Source organism: Sciurus carolinensis, chromosome 2 (genome assembly GCF_902686445.1).
Source record: "Sciurus carolinensis chromosome 2, mSciCar1.2, whole genome shotgun sequence".
NCBI classification, from domain to species: Eukaryota; Metazoa; Chordata; class Mammalia; order Rodentia; family Sciuridae; genus Sciurus; species Sciurus carolinensis.
The window spans coordinates 159,402,052-159,425,071 of record NC_062214.1 but is presented as its reverse complement, the minus strand read 5'-3'; the positions used below and the strand labels follow the sequence as shown (position 1 = coordinate 159,425,071).

Genomic DNA, 23,020 nt, shown 5'->3' with positions numbered 1-23,020 from the left:
GAGAGGTTCAGTGACTTACCCCAGGACATAACTGGGTCCTGAACAGGGCACTCTGATCCTAAAGTCTCTAGTTTTTTCTATACAAATGATGCTGTGCCAGGGAGCAAAATCTCATCAGAATCATCCATCCATATGATTCCATCTGTGCTCTAAAGATCATTTCTTCCAGATTTCCCTGTGCTAACAGATTCACCTGGCAGGATGCTTAGGAATGGAAGCTGATACCTGTCGTGTGCAGGGCTAAGGGTGGGCCTGGACTCCCAGTGGACTGTGTGGCCTCGTGGGGCAGCCACAGCTGCTCTAGCCGTAAGTTCCTGTGGAGGATGAAACTTTTCCCAGAGAGGACCACCTGAATGCAGTCAGTACTGTACAAAATAAAATATTGTAGAAACTCAATGCTGGCTTACGGTGCCTTATGGGAACACTTTAAGGCAATCTGTTCTAAAAGGGGCTCATTTAAACATTAAAGAGCCAAGCAGCCCAGAATACATGGCGGGCATGATTGTTTGAAGTACAGTTTTCAGAATATCTAAATTTTATTTCTGAAAATAGTTAAATATATCTCACAACCAAATTTCCCATCTTTCTAACCTGATCTCTAAATTGTGTGCATATTTGGCCCCATCTATTATTTACAGATTTCATCTTTCCAGTTTTTAGAAAGTATATTCAGTCATTCGAAGAAAGTTGACTGCTTTGCAATTAAGCTCATAATTTGAAAGCTAAGAATTTGACATTAGTGAGTCTTGAAAAACCATCTTCTGCCTAGGTGATAGCTATAAAAATTGCTTCAAAGACTTGATAATTATATTCTAAATGAATATATTTCAAATAAGAAAATTGTTAGTTTTAAAACTTAGAAGTATACATTTCTAATTTCCTAAAATATGTTTGACATATATCTTTAAGTTAAATCTGAGAAACGTTGTCTTGTTTCCTGAAATAGAACTCTTCCTTATTGCCTGTGTTGCCAAAGGGGAGGGGGAAAATTCCAACGTACTTATCAGTTCTTTGTCAAAACTAGTGTTAATTTTGAACAAATGAAAAGTACAAATATGACATTTTTTACCCTTTATCATAATTGTGAATTCATCACAATTCAATCCATTTCATAGTGGACAGGATTCAATGTGGTCACAGTTTATCTCCTTTCAAGAGACTGTTCACCAAATTGCAGATGAGCAAACCTCAACTCTAGTAGTAACCAACACCAGGAAGAACATAACATTTTAATGAAATGGGACAGAGGTATGGTGAGAGATAATTGCTTTTCTTATATCTATAGTTCAAGAAATATTTTTACCATTTTGACCTTAAGTCAAAAAGTTAAATATATTCTTTGAAAAAAAAAAAAAAAAACCTGCTTACCTTCATGGTTCTTTTCTCTTCCACTACTATGATAGATTTTAAGAATGTGTGACACACAATCACTTGTGGTTAATTATGATGATGACCAGAAGACCAAATATACATCTTGATCTGGTCAGAAAACCTGAAGAAAGGAAAAGTACATTAAGACATTCTTTCTTTTAGCCTCATCTATCTCATTTGCAAAGTCTGTTTTTTCCTCTGTGTGGCCATTTCTTCCTTTGATCTCAGTTTGCCCTGGGAAGACCCCTGTAAATGAGCCCCCTAGCTTTGCTAGAGCTTTAGAAAAAACTGGTCAACCGTCTGAAATACATGGCTCTGCCCGTTTCACTTCCTGAAAGGGAGTCAGACCCTCCATCCTGGCAACTCTGGGCCTAGGTCAACATCACAGCAGGGAGACAATGCGAATGCCACTGTCTAGTGATGAGAACTAGCAAACAGGAATCATATTCACTGTCACACAAATAAGGCCTGTGTAAGCATCACACGGGTCTTGCCTTTGGTCCAACCTGAGGAATAGCCCCTGGGGAATAGTGCACTGGCTTTTGTCTCTCATGGGACAAAAGTACTAGAGATTGCTGTTGGCTGTGCCTTTGACAATCAAATTCTTCATTTCCCTTAGTTCCACCAAAGCTCATTTAGAGTAGTGGGTTGAAAGCTATGCTCTTTTACTGTGTATGGGATACACCAACCTTTGTGTGTCTTCTCTTTTTTTTTTTTTTTTTTTTTATTGTGAACAAATGGGATACATGTTCTTTCTCTGTTTGTACATAGAGTAAAGGCATACCATTTGTGTAATCATACGTTTACATAGGGTGATGTTGGTTGATTCATTCTGTTATTTTTTCCCCTTCCCCCCACCCCTCCCATCCCTCTTACTGAAGCATCTAGAAATAGTGTTGGCATTTTTCTCTCCACGGTCATATTGGCTGTATTTGGGAGGTCTGAGGGAAGGGCTAGGAAAATGGAATCCATGCAACTGTCTTACCAGTAGAAGTCCCTGCCAGGAGCTTCCCCTGTGGGTTTAGTGCACCTAGATTATCCTTTAAAATTTCAATAGTCGTGTAAGAATCTTGACAAATGAAATTCATAGATTACTTGACTAGAAGACGTCACCTTTGAAGGTCTCTGTGTATGTTTCAAGAATTTTATTATGTTTACTTCCATTATATTTCTCTTTTCATGTAAAATAAGGAAGAAGATTAAAGTAGGGAAAATTACTTATGTTTCTTCTTGTTGACATGTTGTGGTAATAGTTCGTTTGCCTCATGAAGGTCATTCAGAGAAACTGGCCTTCCATCCCTGCTTCTATCACTGGGTCGGAGAGAAATGAGGTTTGTGAGTTTTCTCATTCTGCTCACAAGTAGTCAGCTATTATAGTCAGATCATTAGAAGTTTGCTAAAAAGTAAATAAAAGTCAATAGCACATCATTTGTCAATGGTTCTTTTGTTGGAATGCTGATATTTCTATAAGCAGGAATTTCTTACAGTTCTCACTTTGCCTTTTTGAAAGTAGCCTTTTTTAAATGACAAGTTAACTTGTCATTTTCTCCACCTTTTCTGGGCCAAGATGTAATATAAATATACATTTTAAAAAGTAGTGCCATAATGCAGACTATTGTGCACAATTTATTGCCATTTTATATTATCTACTTACAGCACATTTTTTCTTGTAAATAATTTATGAATAGCTGCAACACTGTCTTTCCAGTTCTTACATTTTTAATAAACTTTATGAATACTGCAGCCACTATTGGGTCATGTAATTGAATGTGTCTAAAATAGTTTCCCAAACCAAAAACTTCAGACTGTACTAAAGGGCTTTCTAGAAATTTGACATAGGAGTTAATTTCCATTTCACTATTAATTCTAACCTTGGATGGCTTCTCTTTTCTGATGTTGAATAGATTCTGAAAAATGAGGAAATTACTGGTTTTGGTATTTGATATTGGGACTCTTCAAATCTGTCAGTTCACCCTTAACTGCATTTGTTCTAAGATTGTCCCTTGAGGGCTCTAGTATGTGCTCCCATCTGTGGTTGGGGACTAAAATGACATTACCAAACACAGGCGATTTGTTAAGTTCATAGGACTCATTGATGTGTCATTTTTGGCAAAGTAGCTTTGAATTTGTTTTAATTGTCAAAGTAATATACAGTGATACACCTGTCCTAGTGAATGTGCTTAGTGATTGTGTGCTTAGATGTTTAAATTCTCACCTGACTTTTCTGTGTTAGGAGGATATTTTTAAAAAGAAAAGATAACCTATCTATATTTCGTGGTACTCAGAGACCACTTGGGAGTAATTTGTTGCAGTTACAGAATTACTTGCATTTTTCTTGAGTTCTAAGGAAACTTTATTCAATTATCTACTCTCCTATATCAGGTAGTGTCTTAGTCCATTTTCTGTTGCTAATATCACAACAGACCAGGTAAGTTTTAAAGAAAAGAAGTTTATTTGGGCACATGGTTCTAGAGATCCAAGGTTGAGAACCTGCATCTGGTGATGACCTTTTTGCTGGCCAAGTCCCAGAGGCAGAGTAGGGCATCCCATGGCAAGAGACAGGGAGCACACACGTGTGTCTGTGTGTCCTGGTCTCTCCCTCTCTTCTTCTAAAGGCACCAGTGTTCAATCATGGGAGCCTCACCTTGATGACCTTATCTAATTCTAATCCCCTCCCAAAGGTCCCCCATTCTACAACACCATGGTCAGATTGTTTCCACCTTTTTAATACTTTACGATGAACATTGAAATTCAAAACAAATTTTATAGGAGACAGACCATATTCAAACCATAGCAGGTACAATAAAGCTTCCTACACAAATTTACATCATTCTAAGCAAAAATAAAATGTGAAAAACCAGCATTTACACAGCATATTCAGAGGACAGAAATTCTCATCTCTGATCACAACTTCATCACCTCCTACTCTTCTCACTCCACCATCAGAGCTTCGGGCCATTTGCCTGCCACCTGATCACACATAGCTATTGCCACTCTGCCAGCCCATCAGTCCCCAATTGTCCTGTCATTCCTAGCCTGATTCCAGGACTTTGTGTCAATCCTGTCCGAGTGGATTTCAGTCTTCTCTGACCCTGCACCTGTGTCAATTCATCGGCCTAGGTCAGCCCCACCACTCAAGAGAGAGCTCCCAGCATCTAACCTGTAGACTGCGTCCACTAGAAATCCTTGATTTTAGTCACACCCTCTCTGCTTTTGTGCAGTCCTTCTACTTATTTCTTTTGGAATCCTTATTATATCTCTTTATAGCAGTATTGTCCAATGGAAATATAATGTGAGACACATATATAACTTTAAGCTTTCTAATAGCCACGCAAAAAAATTAAGTAGGCAAAATTGACTTTGATGATATATTTTGTTTAATCCAACATATTCAGAAGTATTAGCCTTTCAACATATAATTAATGAGATATTTTCCATCCTCTTTTGCTCTAAGTCTGAAACCCCAGTATGTAGTTTACATTTACAGACCATCTCCTTTGGGCCCAGACACAGTCAGGTGCTCAGTAGCCACAGGTGGCTTGCCCCTATTGTACTGGTCAGCACAGACCTTACCTTGTGATGCCATACCGGAACCTCCTCAGTCTCAGGAGGGCCTTGTGACTCATTCTCCAGGGAGAATTTGAGTTAATTTATCTGAGGCCACTTTAAGTTACTTCCTGTCCACCTCAACACAATGTAGCCATACCCATCACTTCCCCATCCCTTCTTTCTTCTGCCTTCTTTGAAGGGAGCTGTGACTAATTCCATGCTTTCCTGCCTTCTGAGAATCAAATATCTTCTTTTTCCAGAACCCTCATCCCTTCCTTTGCACCAACATTCCCAGGTTTTGCTCAAACTTAAAGGTTACTTATTGCTGCTGCTCCACCAGACTGCCATCTTTTTCATTACTGTGAACTTCTGCCACTTACCCCACCCCTTACAGTGGGGTCCCCATCCCCACTCCTCCTAACACTGCTCTCTGTCCATTCTAAATCCAGTGTTCCTTGCTGATAACCCTTTTCTTTGGGAAGTTTCTTCTTCCTGACTGCTGTGACCTACTTACTGTGGTTGCCCTTTCTAACACTCAGGATTTTCTATGGTTTCATCGTAAATTTGCGTCCCTTAGCCTCCCCTTGGAGACTTCCTCCACACTCATGGCTGCAATCACTTCTACCCCAAATACACCCAAATGGAAACATTCCACCCCATTTACCAAATCTTATTCCTACATTTCCAGTTGCCTACTATACAAATTTGTCTGAATTTCAATGGATTTGTGGCATTAAGGACCAATCTTAACTCTGGGCTACTGTGACAAAGCCTAAAAAAAAAATCATTTAAGTTTCAAGCTTTTTAAAAATCAGCATGGTGCGTAATTATCAGCCTTAACGCATCTGTAATCGTGATCTCATCTCTGCCCCAGGCTGTGTCAAAATGCCTGGCTCCATGTCATCATGTCAGAATCTGGTTTAAAAACAAGTGTCATCTTTCTCCCAAACCAGTTCACCCTCAAATTTCCTATTTTTGTCAGTGATGCTAATCTCTCAATCACCAGGCTTTGAAATGAGGCTTTCACCCTTAATTAGCTCTTCCTCCTTTCTCCCCCAGCTAATTAGTCACCATTCTTGTCAACTAATCCTTCATAATATTTCCTTTTATCCACCCCATCTCCTTAACAAATTGTTCCCCACATTTACAAACCATCCCACGCCCTCTTGCCTCATCAATTTCAGCACACCCCTTCCGAATTCAACTTTTGCCACCATTAACAAGACATATTGGCATCAAGTCAAGCTTTCTTTAGATGAGTGCTCAATCATCCCAGTTTTGACCTTAAGTTCCTTCAAACAGGAACATAACTCTAAGATTGCTTGAGTCCTACACTTCCTAGATAATGGATGATCAAGAGTTATGGGTAATGACTTCTTTTTACTTAAAGAATTTCCCTTTAAATAGCTAGTTCTGAAAGCAGTTTTAAATGTAACAAAGTTACCCAAATTTAATTTTTCATAACTTTGGAGGACATTTAACACACAATAGGGAGAGGTATCAAATTTAGAAGTTCTTTGAGCTTCTTATATTACCTAGTCAGGATACAAGTTTCTTAACTTTTAACTTTTCTGGCCTGTTAGATTAGCAGTCTAATGGAGTTTATCGTGGAGTTTAAATGAGGTAATATATGCAAATGTTTTGAACATTTCAGAGTTCATGTAAATAGAAAAGCTTGTCATAGAGTACCCATTGTTTTAAGGTAATTTTTCTGTTAAGCTCCTAAGTAAAAGGCTCCTGGAACTTCACCTGTTGTTTGGAAGACCTGCTGGGAGATGACTATTCACCAAACCAATGTGATTTGGCTAACCAATCTGCCCACAGACTCTTCCAGGAGAGCCCAGACTGGGTGCCCACCTTTCTCAGCTCTTTGAACAGATGGCTGGAGAGATAGAAGGCTTTCTAGAAGTTATGCCATTGTTGGCAGGTGTTAGGCAATTCATTCAGCTTGGAAATAGCAAATTATGTCTCCTCTTTGTCTGAAAACTATTTGCAAGGTTTCCTGTGCCCCTAGGTGTGTCACAGGTGGGTAAGTCACCTCCCCTAGTACTAAGTACCCACTTCAGCAAAAATCGTGCTGCCTTTTCATGCATTTGCTTCCAAATGTGCCTGCCATCTGAGTCTGTGGGCTCATAAAATAGATTACAATTTATTTCTTATTTATTTGCATGTATTTCTTTGCTTTTTGCAATTCATTTATTTTCATGTCCCTACTCCTACCCCTGGCACAAAGCTGGGCACTTAGTTCTTGATCAGTGAATACTGGTTCAGTAAGTAAATGTGTAGGAAGTCATACTTCAGTGATACCTCTAAACCATGGTGTGTCATTCTCTTGTTATTCTATTCCCCTTTGCCTCTCCTCCTCACCAAAGTCCTTTAGCCCTGCTGGTCTGGACCTAGGCCTAGACCCACTTTCACCTCTGCCTCTGGACCTACTCAACCCCAGGAGGAGCCAGGCTTCTATGGAGCTCCCTCCTTCTTCCCTTCTATCATTTCTCCTCAGGATCCAGGGATTTGCCGCAGGTGGTATCTTCCAAAAGATCCTCTCATCTGCCTGAAAATGATTATGTTTTGATGTTCTGTCCTCATAAACTCTTTTAAAAGGAGAATTATTTGGAGAACTCATTTGAATTGTGTTGTTGACAAGCAAATCTTTAATATTGTCCTATCCCTGCATATTTTGCATTAAATAGAGACATCATGCTGACAACCACTTTGAGGATAGAAAAAGGGTTATTCAAAGGAATGAATTTCTAATAGTCAGTGTGACTGGTAATTGGGGCAGGGAGGAGAGAGAGGTTTTAGAGAAGCAATGCTTCTCCTTGGCCTCTGGAAACCTACTTGTAGGCCTGGCCTTCCTTAAAAGAGAAATTATATACATCCCAGTTTTGACCTTCATACTCTCCTCTCCTTCATACTTTGCAGAAGTGCTACAGGGGAAAGGAAGCCATGTTTTTGCCCAACAAATGTCTGCCTACTGGAATCTTTAAGTTAATGTCTTTGGTAGAATACAGTGGTGGTGGATGCAGAATAAATTCTCTTCCCAGCTTCAGACTGCCAGAGGTGTTCTCAGCCTATTATGAATACCCTCTCGTTTCTCAATCCCTGATTCGCACCGAGCCAGCCAGAGGCAAGCCTGCTGTGAGCAAGGGGTTCCTATGTCACCTCTTTAACCTTGGATTGTCACTAGGGTATGTGACAACAATACAGATTGAACAACCCTAAAGCAAAAATAGAAAATCCAAAACTTTTTGAGTGTTAATGCAACTGCACAGGTGGAAAATTCCACACCATGAAACTGTTTCATGCACAGAATATTAAAAATATTCTCTCAAGTTATCTTCAAGATTATGTGTATCAGGGGTATATAAAACATAAATGAATTTCATGTTCAGACTTGGATCACATTCCCCAATATAGCTCATAATGTATATGCAACTATTTCCAAATCCAGAATACATCTGAAATACTTCTAGTCCCAGGCATTTTGTACAAGGAATCCTCAACCCATTTGGCTCTTTCAGCTTATTGCACACTCAGGAATGATGGGACAGGTGTGTCCACCACACCCCCTGCTCTCTTCAACCTGGTTACCTGTGTTTTCCTTTGAGCAAATGAATGAGCAAATGACTGAAATCAAAATCTAAACCAGGTGTTCCCAGGTACAGTGCACAGAAAGCTGACAGTCTAAGCCACTACAACTTATATCTGTCTATCATATGGGAAATTTGTTTCTTATTTTCTCATCCTGAGAATTGATATGACATTCTATAAAGACCATTTGCTACTTGCCTAATAGGATAATGAACTTGCAGAGATTCTTCAGTAAGGCTGAAACTGAAATATTCAAAATATTTCCATTTTGTATCACACTGGAAATGCTGTGGCTTTATTTATCCATTTATTTATTTATTTATTTTTTGTGGTACTGGGGATCGAACTCAGGGCCTTGCGCTTGCGAGGCAAGCACTCTACCAGCTGAGCTACCTCCCCAGCCCTCATTTATTTATTTTTGGCACCAGGAATTGAACCCAGGGGCACATTACTACTAAGTCCCACCCCCAGCCCTTTTTTTTTTTTCTTCTTTTTTATTTGGGGACAGCATCCTGCTAAGTTATTAGGGCCTCGCTAAGTAGCTGAGGCTGACTTTGAACTAGCAATCTTCCTGCCTCAGCCTCCCGAGTTGCTGGAATTACAGGCATGTGCCACCACACCTGGTTAGCTTTATTCTTTTGAACTTAGTTTTTTGTTTACACATTAAAAAAGGATGATAACAATGGTAGATATGAAATAGATTTTAAAAAGCTTGCATTCCCGATTTTTCAAATCATATAATGTAAGCAAATAAATCATATGCAAAAGCTCAATCCAAATATCAGCTCCAGGGTTTGTCAAGACAGCCACCAGCCCCTCAGTTTTGCCTGAGTTTAGGGGGTAGGTCATACCTTTATCCAAATGCATATGGTATTGCCAAGGTCTCGCAAGACCTCCCTGCATGTTCCAAAAAACCACTTGTCCCAAATCTCTGTTTACATGATTGCTTCCCTTTTTCCTTAGCATGGACCTTTTCGTATGAATGATATACATATCTACAGACCCTCATTGAGACATAAAATTGTCAGCAGAGCATCAAGATATGCACATAATCAATGACATCCACAGGATGTCAGGTACTTCACAGAATCCTCTATTTGAAAGCCACATAATTCCAGTCCCTGGATACATGCTGTAGCCCATTGGAATACACCATAGAGATTTGGTCACTGGAGTCTTCTCTGTGAATCTGTGAACTATCCCCAGCAATGGAAAAGAGTTTTCAAACTGAAATGGAGTGTCAATAAATGCCCTTTGGTGCAGCCATCTGTCCACTGGTTGGCATTTAGGAATCCAAATGCCCAGTGGGAACCTGCTGAACCGGCAGCTGGGTGGACGGAGCCAGCTGCTCACTTCTGGCACTGCTAGATTTCAGTGGTGTGTGTGTTTGTGTCCCCTCCCGACAGCTATCGACCTGCTCTACTGGCGGGACATCAAGCAGACGGGGATTGTGTTTGGGAGCTTCCTGCTGCTGCTCTTCTCCCTGACCCAGTTCAGCGTGGTGAGCGTGGTGGCCTACCTGGCCCTGGCCGCTCTCTCAGCCACCATCAGTTTCCGCATCTACAAGTCTGTCTTACAAGCTGTGCAGAAAACCGACGAGGGCCACCCTTTCAAGTGAGTGCCCCCAGCTGACCAGCCGCCTGACCTCCTCGGGCTCCTCTCCTGCCTCCACTCCAAGCCAGGGGTGCACTGGGACTTGTTTCTCTGAGACCAACAGATCTCCTAATATCCTGACTTTAATAGCTAACATTTTGGGTGGGTTCCTGAAACAAACTTCATTATCCTTATTCTGATACTTATTGCTGTGTTGAGTTTTTGTACTTTAATTACCAATAGTAATCATAATCCATTATATGTGTATAATGGTTTATCACTTAAAAAGTACTCCATCAATTACTAATCCTCCCAACTCTGTAAGGAAGGCAGGGCAGGCATTATAATCCCTATGTTACAGGTGGAAAAACTGAAGTTCCAAGAAGCAAAATGAAACTCCCAGAGTCACGTGTCCAGGAAATAACACAGAACCACAGCGAGGGTGCATGATTTTTATTTCCATACACTCTCTGGAAATTTAAGACCAAAGGGCCAACCATCTGAGAGGTACAAGGTTCATGAACAGTCTTATCATGTGCCCTCCTCTGAATTTTTATACTGGGGAAGTCTGATTAGAATGAGTGTTGAAAAGTAGGGAACTTTTTAAAAGGGAGGCAATCTATTAAGAAAGATGCATGTGGCAGAGGGCAGCGTTAGCTGGCCAGCAGCACCCACCCAGCTCCGCCACAGTCTATCCGCCAACTTGTAAGCCAGGGCACTTACAGCATTGACCATCAGCACCTCCCCTCACCTGCCTACTGGCTGTCTTCACCTCTGTAACCAACCGAGGGACGGTTCTGAGTCCTGGATGAGATGTGTGGATGGCCCTGGGTATTTACTGATGCCACCTCTGTATCCGTCCTGGCTCTCCCCAAGGCCTCAGTGGCACCAGGCTCTTAACAGGGAAAATGATGCCTGTTTACAGGTGCTTTGGACAAAAGGAGAAGGCTGCTCTCAGGCCTTCCTCCCCAGGCTCTGGGTCCTGACTTGGTGTCAGACAGCGTTACTGCCTGGGCATTCCCACCCTAGGGATATGTTTGTCCTTCTAATGCTGAGTGAGTGGGTCTTCTGGGCTATCACCTGGCCACACAAGGAGCATATGTGACACCTACCTGAGTGGCCCTCACTGGTGACAGTCCACATCTTCATCCCTCTCCTGTCCCAGTCTCTCCCTTCATCATCCAACAGTCAGCATATTCTACCAGCTGTTTCCACCCTGTTCTGGCCTCCAGGCTGTCACACGAGGGACTTAGCTCTCATTTGACTTATTCCTTCTCATACCTGGTTATAGGAACAGGAGTCTAGCCACAGTTAGCTCAGCACTTCCCTCAGGGGACAAATTTAAAATATTAAGAATTCCTTTGACTGAGTCATTTTCATCATTAAAAGGAACATCTGACTCAGGGTATTTTGAATCAGAACACACTATCTAGACAGATCACTAGTTTTTTTTTTTTTTTCCCCCTTTCTTTCCTTTTTCTTTCTTTTTTTTTTCTAAAGGAAAGAAAAGTCATAGTATTTCAATGCAAACTCCCTGACTTAGTCCAGGCTGCTTTAACAAACTATAAATCAGGTGGCTTAAACACATCCATTTATTTCTCACAGTTGTGGAGGCTGTGAAGTCCTGAACCAGATGGCCCACATGGTTGGGTTGCAGACTGCTATCTTCTGGTTGTGTCCTCACAAGGCAGAAAGAGGGTAAAAGAGCTCTCAGGGGTCCCTTTGATGAGGGCGTCTTCTTAGCCTAATCACCTCCCAAAGACCCCACGCCATAATGCCATCCATCACTGGAGGTGAGAATTCCAACATGTGAATTTTGAGGGGACACAGCATTTGGTCCTTAACACTCCTTACAACTTAGGCCAAATGTTGCTTTGCCCTTTTCTTCTACACTCCCAGAGTTAAACAGGCTTTTAAGAACTCTGGGAATTTTCCTCTAGGCAGGCAAAGTGCCATCTTGAAACAGCAGAGGCAGGCAAGGGAGGGGCTGCAGGAACTGTGCCAGGAAGCATGGCCCAGCAGAGGAAGCTCAGGTTGGGTTTTTTAGATATTTTTATTTTATTAAAAAAAAATCACGTTTTATATATTTTACCAACCCACAAGTTAAATTTAACAAACTAAAGATTCCATTTCTAAAAATACCATTTACTAGAACCAATGAGCGTTTTCACATGATCCAGGTCTCTTGAGTTTCCAGTGCTCCCTAGATAAACCTGGAAATAAATTCCAGAATTTAAACATGAATTCTTAAGAGTTTTAATGAGGAACAATAATTGGCAGCTAAGTTTTTCAGGTAGCTCAATTATTTAAAGAAGAAAATTCATCTCCACGCAGTCATGGAGAATTTAGCAAATGAGCTGTTTTGCATTGATTTTTTTTTCTTTTCCTCCAGTTCCAGCCAGTTTCTCTGAACTATCAGCTCAGGCTGTAATGCTGTCATCAGTGGCTAGAAACAATCACGATTCTCTCCCATCCCCATTCCTGTGTTCCCCACGCACAGGAAGCTCGAGTTAGGGTGCCCTGCAGCCACCGACATGACCCCTGGAGTTGGAGAAAGGGAACACTCACCTGGCATCAGGTCGTGGCTGCCTGCGTGCCATCCCTCTGACGGTGTCTCTGATGCTGTGATCTGTTGACAGGGCCTACCTGGAGCTTGAGATCACCCTGTCCCAGGAGCAGATTCAGAAGTACACGGACTGCCTGCAGCTCTACGTGAACAGCACACTGAAAGAGCTCCGGAGGCTCTTCCTGGTCCAGGACCTGGTGGATTCCTTAAAAGTATGTTTCCTTAGGCTCTTCGCTTTATGATCTTATGGTTTTGTTTTTCCCTAAGAGTAAAATATTATAAACTGCCACATAATAGAGAAGATTATGCCAGTTGTATTCTAGAGTCAGAAACTCTCCTGTTGTATGGCACCATGGACTCCATTCCTTCATTTCACAGAAAGCATCACTGTCTCTTAGAGGTTAAGATACTTAGCCAAGGTGGCCCAGTAGTCTGGCAAAGCTAGGATCAAAACCAGACCATACTACTAATTCTGTTCTTTTTATAGCACATCAGGATGTCTGTCCTTAAACCATTTTTGATTCCCCACCCAATTTTCTAAAATTAATTTTAAAATAAAAATCTACTTTGGGAAATGTGAAAACATACATACTTCTTTATTGAAAGATACTCTGGAATCTACTAATGGTAAGACCTCTGAGTGTCCTGAGGCAGAGCCATCTGAAGGGCAGAAGTAGGCTCCGACCAATGTGAGTGAGGACCTGGGCCCCGGGCTTTATCTGGTGATAACTAATTATGATTCAGCAAGGCCATGAGCAGAGTGAGGGGCAGCCAGGACAAGGTCTCTAAGTTCTGTGTCCTCCAAGTACACTCTGGACACACCCTGGCAGGGGTCTTGTACCACAAGTGGTCTGGTAACTGCTCAAGGAAAGGCAGAGGGGAAAGTGAGAGATGTGGTCGTGATCCTTGAGGTGATTCAGAGGAATGGTGACTTACAGGAGTAACTAAAGACAGATACCAGGAGATTATAATGACCTGCCCTGGAGCTTCTAAGATAATGTTTCCTTTCGCTATGTAAAAATAGGGATAGAGCAGGGGTCAGCAGTCCTTCTCTCTAAAGAACCAGATAGTAAATATTTTGGCTTTGCAGAGGACACTTTGTCTATCCAATTTTGTCACTGTGGCATAAAAGCACAAAAGACAACACAGTAACACAGTAGTGAAAGATTGCGACTGCGTACCAGTAAAACTCTACTGATGGACAGTGGAAATTAAATTTAATATCATTTCACATATCATTTTTCTCTTCTTTGATTTTGACCATTAAAAAATGTAAAAATTTCTATATGGGCCCATATAGAAACAGGTCAAAAGTCATAGTTTATGAAGCCCTAGACTAGACTTCTGTTGCCCAGATTCTGTCAAACCTTATGACAGTGTGATCCAATGGTTTCCAAGGGAGCTAATGACAACCCATCAGTGATTCCATGATGGACTTTAAACCTATTGCTATTTCATTTCCTGTTGAAATCATTCCATTGAAATTCATTTCCTATTACCTATAACTGTAATCCACAAAATTCTAATCAGAAATCCTAATTAGGAAAAAAAATTGAAACACTAATTAGAAAAATCAATTATAATCTAAAAATTAACAATAGGAGGCTCGAGTCTGTCAGGAATGGCTTCAGGAGCTCTGATCATCCTTTCATTCTTCAGTTTGCAGTCCTGATGTGGCTCCTGACTTACGTCGGCGCCCTCTTCAATGGCCTGACCCTGCTGCTCATGGGTAAGGATGGACAAGAGGGCTTTGTGTCTTCCTTCACACCCCCTGAGAACACAAGTCTTCCTAGGCTGTTAGCATTTAGCATTGTTCTGATAAACTCCTAGGGACAAATGCCAGATATCCCTGAGTGCAGGGCATTTCCCTTACTATCACAGCTCAATTAAAGAATCTTTACATATTAGATATCAGTAATGAATTTCTAAGTCTGAAGGATTTTGTTTTTCTTCAACCAAAATGGGTTATATTGGTTTCTAAATGTATCTGTTTATAGCAGCAGTTATGGCTAGAGATGCATTTTCATCTTGGGAAGGCACCCTCATTCTAGGAATGACATCTTTTCGCTTTCCTTATAACTGCCCTGTCATCCTTCATCTAGAATACTAGTTATTCCAAATAATGTTGCAATATCACATAAGTATATAAAAATGTGTCTATGAACTTATTATTATTGATAACTCTCAGAATTTTAACACTGCATTTTTTTTTTTCATCCCAGCTGTGGTTTCAATGTTTACTCTACCTGTAGTGTATGTTAAGCACCAGGTAAGTTCTCTGTGGGGTCAGACATTCATGTTAAATTTTGACCTCATGGTCTTTGGATGTGCTCATTATTTCTCTCTTCGTAGGCACAGATTGACCAATATCTGGGACTTGTGAGGACTCACATAAATGCTGTCGTGGCCAAGTAAGTTGTCCAGCAAGATTCATAAAAAAGAGTCACTGTCTTAAGCAGGCCTTTGAAAGGATTAGATAGGTATAATAAAAGATAGTAAAATAATAGGTTACTGTATGATTTTTTTACTTATTCAAGTCATATATTCATTCCCTTCTCAATTATACTATTTCAGAAAATAACTATGAATTTCACAACTTGCAACTCACTGAAACCTCCAGGGATTTATCTTGAATATCATAATGAATGAGTTTTAATAATAAATGAAGTAAAGCTCTAGCTGAGGGCTGACCCATGTTCAAGAGCAAGATGGAAGAAGGAAGGAAGCCTGATTCAGAAAATTAATGGTTAAAATGAAATAGAAACACTTAAATTAACGAATATTTTTTATCTTTTAAACAATAAATAGCACTAATTTTTAAACCATTAAAGTTCTCTTTTAAACTTTAAAATAGGTAAATTTTGTTACCTAACTATTTTAATTATACTACTTTATAAGTGTGTTTGATTAACACCATTGCTTTTTAAATCCGAGTCTAGAACAGACCCTAATTTATGGGCTACCTAATGTATTGGGGAATAAAGATTTCAGTTTTACATATCTGCACCTAACATGATCACTTAACTGAGTAGCTTTCCCTAATTCTTACATTAGTATATTTAGGTTTGTTGCCATTTACAATGATAGTTTTTATGGTGTCATTACTATTCAAGATTTTAATTGAAGGTTGAACTAATCTTCAGCTACAAATACATATCACCAAAGGATGGGTCTTAGTTAATATGGACTCCATCCAGTAATCAAATAACTATGTATTTGAACCCAGGTGATGATCAGATTTAGAGGGCAGCATTTTATAATCAAAATATTTAGGTAACAAAAACTTTATCTATTTTAAAGTTTAAAAGATAACTCTGATGGTTTAAAAAGCAGTGCTATTCATTGTTTAAAAGATTGAAAATGTCAAGTGTTTCTATTTCAATTTAACCATTAATTTTCTGAATCAGGCTGCCTTCCTTAGGCAAAGAAGTATAAAAGCAAAATAAACAAATTGAAAGGCAACCACTTTAAAATTCCTCTCTATTAGGTTACATATCATCAACAACGGTTCCCTCCTGAAGTGTATACAGATTTTATCTTTACTATGTATCATTTACATTCTCCTCTTAAACTCTTAAGGAACTCAGGTTGTGTGGTGAATATGGATCTGTAACAGATCTTCGGCACATTTCAAAATGTCTGAAATTATCAGCTTGGACCCCAGTGTGACCAACATCTAATAAAATAAACCAATGAAGGACAAAAGTCATTATTTTATTTTAATAAATGGTAGCATGGCATCATGTGAAGATTGGTGGTGCCCAAACCTGGAGAACCTGTTTGAAACACAAATTCCGTATCAGACCCATAGAATGAGGATTTCTAGGGTTGGTGACCTGAAATTTACATTTCAGTGACTTTCCCAGGTAACTTTTTTGGCAGTTAGAACTATGGAAACTATAGTACATAACACCAGAATAGGAGTTTGGATACAGAAAAATAGAAGTTCTAGAACTAAGTTGTACAATACTCAGTTTGGGGATCTTGAGAAAATCACATCTATTAATGGGGAGTAGGCAGTGCTGGTTGATTGGTTCTAAAAAGAGGAGTACCTATTTTGTTCTGGATACTTCATATAATAAACACAGAGGGTAAAAAGATGAATGAAATAAATCCAGCTCTCAGCCTATTGGTGCAGACAAAAAGAAACAACTATAAGACAATTTAAGAAATACAGGTAGAGTTGCATAAAATACTAAAGTCAGAGCAATGAGGATACAATTGATCCTTCCTAGAGTGATCAATGGAAAGTCACTAAGAAAAGGTGGCATTTGGCTTGGGCACTGAAGAATGGGTGAACAGCAGCCCAGTGGATGATAGGGTAAAAGACTCTGCAAGAAGAAGAAGCGAAACAAGCAAAAACAAAGAGCCTGAAAAATGTGGGTCATGTTCAAGAAGCAGTGAGTCAGACAGTGTGTCCAAAGCTTACTGTGTGGAAAGATCAGTTAGAAGAAATGTAGGAAGAGAAGCTGAGACCAGGACCTGAATGCCCTGAGCAGTTTTGACCCTGACCCAATAGGAAATGGCTAGCTCGTGATGTTTCTAAGGAGATCGATGTAATCAGAATTGCCTTTTGTGAAGATCAGCCATGACAGTCTAGTGAGAGAAGAACTGGAGAGGAGAAAGACCAGAGGAGATGTGCAATCAGCTAGGAGAAATCGTAATTCCAACAAAAGTGTTCAGGGCACAGACTATTAAAATGAAGGGAAAACAAATGGCAGAGAAAATCCCGCACCACCACCCAGACCCCCACACAATGTAGTTGTTAAATTACACTTGGAAATCAGGACTATATGAAGGAACAGAGAGAGAACATGTTGTCTATGAGGACTGATAGGACTTCTGTAATTGACCTTTACTCTGAGTCAGTTCTGAGCTTTCTGGTCGCTAGAACAAAAAGAGAAATTAGGTTAAGTAATCTGTTTTGTCTGGCACTAAAGTCTAAAAGAAATTTCTTGATGAACTCTTACCTCTCAGGTCTCCTTGACCTCTAAAATTCTGATTTCATGTTATAATAATTCTAACCGCAGAATTTATACCATTTTAGTCAGTTAAGAACTCGATGGTTCATCAGAGAGACTAGTTTAAGTCCATTTCTGGCATTTATGCAATATGAGTTCATCATAAATGTTGTCTCTGTAAACCTGTTTCCTTATCAGTAAATTGGAAATATTAGTACTTACCTCATAGGGTTGTTGTCTATTTAATAAGTTAGCAACTGTAGAGTATTCTTACTTAGACATGGGAAACAAGAACTGTTACGTATCCTTCTCTTCCACTTCCTCCTCCTCAACAGCCTGTTACTGTGTAGAGATCCAGGACAGTTCCAGACTGAGCCAGGGAACCCTCATGCCATTCTTTCTCCATACTGAGTTACCCTGTCCAGGTCATTTAACCTTTCTTTGTATCAGTTTTCCAGATCTAAGATGGGGTGGGGGTGGGGTGATATGTAGAAACACTATTAGAGTTTTGAAAAGGCCTCAAATTAGAAAAGGCAAAATAAAGATTATAGAGGAAATTACAGCTTTAAGCAAGAACATAAGAAATCTGCCAGAAATGAGTGTAGCTGCCTATATTTAGGTGAGTTCTAGTCTGGGGCGGTGAAAGTGCCTGCGATTTTATGTAGAAACCTTCCTGGTGATCTCTAATAAATCTCAGAGACTGAAAGACTTCCCTGAAACCTGAAATTGAACTGGAGCTGTTTCAATTTTCAAATGGGAAGGAAGCATAGATTCTAGAACTTATCTTTGGGTGAATTGAATGTCTAATTCCAAGAAAAAATCTAGAGTGAATTAGTAAAACTGTAGGTACTCAGAATAGACTGTGTGTGTTCACTAACTGGAGAGATTCTATACTGTTCTGGTAGTGAGTATTCAGTGAGGTACTCAACAAGTCTTCCTGGCATTCTTGTGTAGAAAACCAGAGATGATAGCACAGTCTGTAGAAGACCCAAAATGTGTTCCTTAATCTACCGGGTAACTGCCTGGGGCAAGGCATAGTAATGTGCTGCAGTACCCGGCCTTGACCCATCCCTTTCAACACCATTACTTCTCCTAGCCATGTGAAGATAAATCAAATATAATTTCCAAAGTTCTAGGTGGCACATATCCTGGAGCAAAAGCAGATTCAGAGAGGGCAAGATTCAAGATGAATCAAAGGACCTTGAGCAATCTAGGAGCCTGAATTTGAATCAAGAAAATGAAATTAACAGGGAAAGTTCTATATTTAGATTTTTTTAAAAGTCAACTTCAAAAAAGAATGGAGGAGGGGTGAATGAGATAAACTATAACAGTAGTGGGTATAAAAAAATACCTGAGATTTTTAAATTGATTAATTGGTCCCCAGTCAAATGTGAGTCATGGTATGCTGAGGCATCTTTTTAAAAAATTTGTGCAAGTTTAGAAGTTACTAATATAAAGTCTAAAACCTAAATGAAAAAAGGGCAGAGTTGCTATATTCCATTTTGGTCCTTTCACACATATATTCAGTTTATTTCAGGATGGGGCGTTTTAAGAGATGCATTAATATACTGGAGTAATGCCATACAGTAATTCCAGTACTGAGGTACTAGAAATCTGACAATAATGACTAGTGAAGATCAAAATTCACTGAATGACCCTGGAAAAGAGATGACTTTAAAAAGAACACAATGGCTGTCCCTCAAGTATTTGGAGGTCTAACACTGTGAAAGAAGTAGGCTTTCTCTTTTTCTCTTAAAAGCAGAAATTTCAGATGTTCTGAGATTCTAATAAAATATGAGATAAAAGAGTAAAAATTAGAGTTGTTCCACAATGTAAGCCTTTGCCCCATGGAGCAGTAAGTTCCTTGTCATTCATTCGAGTATCCATGTAGAAGTTAGGTGGCCCCTGTCACTATGTCCTGTTGCTCCTGGCTTCTCCTCTCATCCACCTCTCTTCTGGTCCTATAGCTTCAAATGTCAAGGATTCCATACTTGTGTTTCCAGCCAGACTTCCTCTGCTGAGCACCAGGTCCACTCACCTGCTTATCTGATACTTTCTGGTCTATGTCCCATAGACATTTCAGATTTACATGGTCAAACATCTTGCAATTCCTCATCGGAACCCATTTTTCCTTTAGTCCTCTCCATCCCGGTAATTACATTGTATCATCATTCACATGGTCGCTCAGGCCCAAAACTAAAGAATCTTCCTTTATTTTTCTTCCTCTTCCCCTTGTGCCCATGCATTCAACACATCAACAGGTTACGTGGGTCCTTTCAGCTCCATTTCCAAACCAGATTCCAAACGGGCTGGTCACCTGCCTGTGGACACCTGTTCCACATCTGCCACAAAACTCTGGACATTGTCTTCTGGTACCCGGAATGCCATAGGTGTCCCTTCCTCCATTGTTGCTTTACTTTCACTTCCCCAATTTTTTCAAATAGCCACCATCATCATCTTCTTAAAACGTAAATCAGATCACATCATTCCCCAGCATAAAATTTTTCAATGGCCTCTCATCACACAGAATAGAATTTAAATCCCCTATCATGGCCCACAAGTTCCAACACCATCTGGATACTGCCTGCCTCTCAGGCCTCCCTACTCCACGCCTCAGCTCAGTGGGCTGTACCCTCCTCTTCCCCTACACGTGTCCTTCCTTTAGTGCCCTTGCAATGGCTGCTGCTGCTGCCTGCAACCTCCAGATCTTTGCGTGAGTGTGTCGGCTCCTCCCTGTCCTCTGGGCACCTGTTTCTCAGATCTGTGGGACGTTGCCCACTCACTTCCTTTCCTACTGCCTTGTTTTGTTTTATAGCATTTGTCATCATCCCAACTTCTCTTTTCTCCTTGTTTTTCTCTTCTCAACCCCTACAAGAAGGAAAACTCCATGGGAGCAGGTACCTTCTTCCTTTTGTTGACCACTGAATTCCAGAATGTGGAAGGGTGCCTGGCATAGAGGAGGGTCTCAATTAAAATCTGCATGATGAACTCATTAAGTTTCACATTGCCAAACAAAACAGTTCTGGTGTAAACCTACCTTGAAATGACACAACCGTATTGTGAGCACCACAGAATCACAGGAGCCTTGGTGACAGCCTGCTGTGCACCCACATATGAAAGATGAGTGTCTAGAGTCTGAAAAGCTGTTCATCAGTTGAGTGAGTAGCAAAACTCAGGTGGGGATCCAGGTTTCTTACTTCCAGTTCTGAGTAGTTTGGCCACATTGAGGATACACACAGGTTCTTTCACCCGGAACCATCTGTGTTTATGCTCATCTTCCTCGCACAGGTAGAAACTGCACTCTCCTTTGTCTTTCAGAAGTGCCTCAGATTAGGGGATCAATGGCTACTGTCACTATAGTCCTGAAATAAGTCAGCATGTTCATCTACCTAAAAAGTTATACTGTAAAGAAGGCAGCTTCCTTGGGTCACTCATTTCCTTCCAATTTTTGTTTCCTTCTTATTGCTCTTTAGAAGAATATTTATAGACACACACACACACACACACACACACACACACACACACAACCATATCTTCCAGAATCTTATGTAATTAATCTTAGCTAATTAAAGAAACAGAATGGATACATAAAATGGTTTTGTTAATTAACATTTACAATTTATCCCTTTACTTTTTGTCTTGTTTTGTTTGTTCTTAGGATTCAAGCTAAAATCCCAGGTGCCAAAAGACACGCTGAGTAGACAGGTATCCCAGCGGGGACTGGACACAAACAGGGACGTCTGGAGAGGCGACAGCTCTCTTCTTACTCGTTACTGCAAATTGATTGTTCCCCCTACCCAGTACCATACTCTTAGAGGCAAACTTTAAAACAGCTGTTTTTAGGCTGTTCCTTTACTCTTAGGATATTTGAGTCACTTGTGTCAAGCACTAAAGTGTAGAGAAAAGTGTATTAGATGTGGTTTTTAATTTCGTGTTGCTAAAAACAAAAAAAAAAAAGTGCATGATGGTGAGAGCCCACGTTCTCCTTCCTCCTTCGGTGTTCTTCTCTCTGCCATGCTTCTGTAGCGTCTAACGTCCCCCGTGGCTAGGCCTTTCCTGCCGAGTGCACTGGCGCAATAGTGGAAATTGCTTATATGTCCTTGGGTTGCTGGTTGGATTAATCTTTAATAACATTATATAGAATTGTAGACTGATGTTTTAGCATTTTTCCAACACACACAACATAAAAATTAAAAAAAAAAAACAGTCGACCGTACTTATGGTAATCAGTTTTGTATAACTTAAAATAATTAAATAAATGAATAAATCCAAAACAAACATGCAGTACTTTTGTTGTCTGGGATTGATGGGCTGATTTACATGTATGGTAACGAAAAGTACCAGCATGTTAAATTTATTACAATTTGTATTACTTTCTCTGTAGTTCCTAATGTACTTAATTATGGACTCTGGATATTTGCACTTATGTACTTGATACTGAATGCATAAATAAATGTTACTAAATGTAGAAAGTTCTCCCTGTCTTGTCATGATTTTACTAGGAAATGCAAAAGCCGTAACAGACCAAGTCACCTGAAGATGTGCCTGGGGGCTGAGACCTAGCACTCACCTTGTTCCTCCCTCCAGGAATACAGGGTCTAACCCCAGCCTTGTTAATGTGCCCCTTGGATTATTAATATAAAGATCTAAGGAGTAGTAAGGAACACTCTTCATGTTGTACTCTTGCGGGGTTGGTGCAGGTAGTTCAGTTTTTAAAAACTTGAAAGTGATGTAAATCCTGACATGAACTCTTTATAATCGTAAGCAATCCAACAGTGGCATAAAATAATGAAACTTGTTAGAAATTCACTCTTTTGGTAATTAGTTTTTGAGCACCTACTGTGTACCAACCACTAAGAACAGAGCTGTGAGTCGAGAGATGACAGCTCCGGCCCTCACCATGCTAAGTCTTCTAATGGTTGTTCTCTGCTTTTTGTGAAAGTCTAGTTGCATATTTTATCTTGGTGTTAGAACTGAAAGTCAAAGATGAAGAGGTAGAAGGGAAAGAAGGCAGTAGAAATAGGAGTGGGAAACGTATTAGAAGAAAAAAAATAATAATCCCTTATAAAAAGTTGCCTTTGTACCAGTTGCATACTTGGGCTTAGTCAGTATTTATGGAGTTAACCTTTCACACAAAGTAGTGTGCAGGTTATGAGGGCAGCTTGGCCCTGTGCCAACAGCCAAGGAACCCCCATCTTGATGTTGGGGTAGAGGGATGGTGGCTGTGTGTCAAGGCTGACGAGATGAAAATGGGTGTGAAATCAGAGCTGCGATACCAGCTTGAGCAACAGAGGGGAAGGCCTCTCAGGAAGCTGAACTTCAGGGCTGCATCTTCGTCTGGGTTTTGCCAGGGGAAGAAGGTTCACCAGAATATGGAAAGAACATC

The 23,020-nt window shown here is 40.2% G+C and overlaps 1 protein-coding gene across 2 annotated transcripts in view; it reads left to right on the top strand.

Annotated features, from left to right (window-relative positions):
• The window catches only part of Rtn1 (reticulon 1), a 219,307-nt gene extending 197,414 nt beyond the window's left edge, over window positions 1–21,893 (top strand). For both annotated transcript variants that reach the window (XM_047541705.1, XM_047541706.1), the window contains 6 exons: window positions 9,921–10,128; window positions 12,747–12,885; window positions 14,333–14,402; window positions 14,896–14,942; window positions 15,026–15,084; window positions 21,293–21,893. In XM_047541705.1, coding sequence (XP_047397661.1) covers window positions 9,921–10,128; window positions 12,747–12,885; window positions 14,333–14,402; window positions 14,896–14,942; window positions 15,026–15,084; window positions 21,293–21,335 — 566 coding nt within the window. In that variant the 3' untranslated portion in view covers window positions 21,336–21,893. The remainder of the gene's footprint in view (window positions 1–9,920; window positions 10,129–12,746; window positions 12,886–14,332; window positions 14,403–14,895; window positions 14,943–15,025; window positions 15,085–21,292) is intronic.
• The last annotated feature ends 1,127 nt before the right edge of the window (window positions 21,894–23,020 follow it).